A 3,494-nucleotide genomic window follows, 5' to 3' on the forward strand; every position below is an offset into this window, starting at 1 on the left:
TCCAAGATCAGCAAACAGGGCTTCAGCTCCAATTACAAGAGAAACTTTGGAAATCCTATGAGATAAATGATTTCTCCCAGGATTCAGACTCCTTAAGGGACTAGGAATCCTAAACTAATAAGGATTCCTAAAGATGTGACAACCTTAACCTAATCAAACACTATAAATAGATAGGTATGGGCACAAGGTTTGATACATTAGCTACGTATCTCTCAACTAGTTCATACCTTCAATCTGATCCAATCATAAACTGACTTAGGTATCAGAGTGAGTTCGTTGGACTCCGGTCTCGTCTGACCTCCATTCTGTTTTGTAGATTCATTACGATGTCAGATTGATCCATCAGTAGGGCATGTAAACAAATTCAGGTAATAATTATCACGTACCAATTGATTTTATTTTTGTGGTTTAAATCATAATAAAAAAGGACTTATGTGAATAAAATTAATGATTGATGATATAAAAGAAAATTGGACAATGGATAGTTTTGTTCTCGGTTTATACCCGAATTGAATCGAACGAAACTAAAAATCGAAATTGTTGAAAAATTAGAACCGAACAAAATCAATATACGATTTGATTTGATATTTCGATTCGGTTTTACTCACCCCTAGATACAACTAGCAAACCAAATTGAACTAGCACATCTTTATCATATAGAGTGGTCCTATTGTGATTTCGTACCACATTGATCTGAGACTGTTCAGATAATGACACATTGATTCGTGCACATATCATATTGGTATCTGAGCGGTCCTCGACCCATTGTAGAATTTATTTTTATCATATATGGATTAAATGCACCATTAATTACTGGATTTTCATTGGTTACTTAATTTCAAATTGTCTTATTAAAATGGCCTAATACATAAATAACCCCCTGAACTTGTCCAAATATTGCAACTGCCCCCTTCAACTTTCAATTGTAACAACTTACCCCTCAAACTTGTCCAATTGTAAAATATTACCCCTCAAACTTGTCCAATTGTAAAACATAACCCCAAATTGAAATTTTTTTACCCCGTACTTGAAGCAACCATAAAAATATTTCCCCGAATTCGTATCACGCTATGAAATTTTCAATGGAGCTATTTCTCCACATAAGCACATTTTCAATTTGACCACTTTAAGAGCAAAAAGACACCGGAAATATGATGTCGCTTTCACGTCAGTACTAGTCAACTTTCACCATTGAAAAAATGGCAAATGTGGCTACCACCTAATAGACCGAAACGTGGCTCCATCTAGTTGACATGTGTCGGTTGGATCAGCCAAGTGGCAGTCACATGTCATCTAGGTGGCGGCCATGTGTCATTTCGATCATCGGTGAAAGTTGACTAGTGCCAAATCATATTTTCGGTGTTTTTTTTCTCTTGAAGTCGCCAAAGTTACTTTATTGAAAAATTTGAAATTAAATGATTTTATTGAAAGTAACTATTGTAAGACTATAAAAGTTTAGTTACTAACGGTTTAGTATAACCCAGCGGTTTGAAATTCTTTAAAATTATATCTAATAAAATCAACCATACAATTCAATTCCATCCTCAAAAAAGTCAACTATCAAATGCAGTCTCTATCGTTTTTTCGGATATTTGATCTCTTTCATATATATTTAATTTGAACTTCTCAAAAATTATATATAATTAATTCTCCAAAATTATATATAATTAAGTCAACTGTACAATGTGTTGGATCCTACACAAAATCAACTGTTAAATCTAATATAGACATTGCAACTACCGCACTTCTTAAGCACTAAAGCTTCTTCTCTTATCATCATCCTCCCCCCTCTCAACCAGCCACTGAAAACATGCCGGAAAACCAACCTAAAACTTCCATCAATTCCCCCAAATCCGATTTCAGAAATTTGATAATCTCAAACCCAGATGGAACCTACACTCGCCACATTCAATTTCCATCAATTTCCCCAAATCCAAATTCATCTTCCTCTCCAATCTTAACAAAAGACATCCCAATCAACACTTCCAACCAAACATATCTCCGAATCTATCTTCCACGCCACCTCCTCACCACCACCACCAACCACCGTCTCCCTCTCCTCATCTACTTCCACGGCGGCGGCTTTGTTTTCAGCACTCCCTCATCCACAATCAACCACGACTTCTGCTACCTCTTATCACAACACATCAATGCTGTCATTGTCTCAGTCCGGTACCGTCTTGCACCGGAACACCGTCTTCCGGCGGCTTATGATGATGCTATAGAAGCACTGCAATTCATCAAGATGAGTGACGAACATTGGTTGACTCAATTTACTGATGTATCAAGGTGTTTTTTAATGGGAACCAGTGCAGGTGGAAACATTGGATTTCATGTAGTTTCACGTAGTTTTAAATTGGATTTAGAGCCATTGAAGATTAGAGGATTGATTCTTCATCATCCGTTTTTTGGGGGTTTGGAGAGGACTCAATCGGAGATTAAAATGGCTTTTGATTCAATTTTGCCGTTGGCTGGGAATGATTTTCTGTGGGAATTGTCGTTGCCGGAGGGTTCTGATAGAGATCATGAGTTTTGTAATCCGGTGACTGGGTTTGATTTGGAGAAATTTGAAGGTGTGAGGGTTCTTGTTTTGGGGTGTTATGGAGATCCATTATTTGATCGACATGTTGAACTTGTGAAGATGTTTGAAGAGAAAGGGGTGAAGATTGTGAAACATTTTGGTGAAGGTTTACATGGATGGGAAGTGAATGATCTACGTAAAGCAGAGTTAATTTTTCCTGTTTTGAATGATTTTATGTCTTCATGTGTCATCTGATTGGAGGGACTAGTACTTGTTCCGGGTGCGGTCCACATTAGAATTTCTTAATTAGTACTGATCCGAGTGGTGCACAGTAGCATTTCTCGACTAGTACTAGTCACCGGTTCGGTCCACATTAGAATTTCTTAATTATTACTGATCCCAGTGGTGCAACGTAGCATTTCTCGGCTAGTACTAGTCACGGTACACTATAATTTCTCAGACTCTCATGTCATATTGTATTGTGAGTTGGAAAAAGTTAATTGTAATCAATATTTACTAAAATTTGTAGTTATTTTAAAAAAGTTATCGAATTTAATTTTCTTGTAATAAAATTATTAAATTTTTAATTTTATTTTAATAATTAATTTTCGTCATTTCAGGAAAAAAAAAGTCACATAACACAAATATTACATGATAATTTCATTGAAAATGGTTGATTTTTACAATCAGATGATAGCAAATAAAAATTATAGTGCTTAATACATTTATTGTCCCGTACTTTTCATAAAACTTCAACTACCTGTATGAATTTTAAAAAGTTTAAAATAAGCTCATATTTTTATCTAATTGCATTTAATAACCTCATATTTCTGAATAGAATTTATTTGATGCAGAAAACGAAAAAAAGACCGTGCCACGTGTCAAATGCAATTAGATATTGCATGTGGGTGTTTCCCACACTCTTGACTATTAGTAGTCAACCTTACTCCCAGCTTGGTAGCTAGAGTGCTAG

At 35.6% G+C, this 3,494-nt stretch overlaps 1 protein-coding gene across 1 annotated transcript; it reads left to right on the plus strand.

The window, feature by feature from the left end:
- Window positions 1-1,696: 1,696 nt before the first annotated feature.
- LOC136200889 (carboxylesterase 1-like) lies at window positions 1,697-3,111 on the plus strand. The gene has a single exon (XM_065991738.1). It carries the CDS (start codon window positions 1,811-1,813, stop codon window positions 2,774-2,776), a length of 966 nt encoding a protein of 321 aa, XP_065847810.1. The 5' UTR covers window positions 1,697-1,810; the 3' UTR covers window positions 2,777-3,111.
- Window positions 3,112-3,494: the final 383 nt, after the last annotated feature.

Source organism: Euphorbia lathyris, chromosome 1 (genome assembly GCF_963576675.1).
Source record: "Euphorbia lathyris chromosome 1, ddEupLath1.1, whole genome shotgun sequence".
NCBI lineage: Eukaryota > Viridiplantae > Streptophyta > Magnoliopsida > Malpighiales > Euphorbiaceae > Euphorbia > Euphorbia lathyris.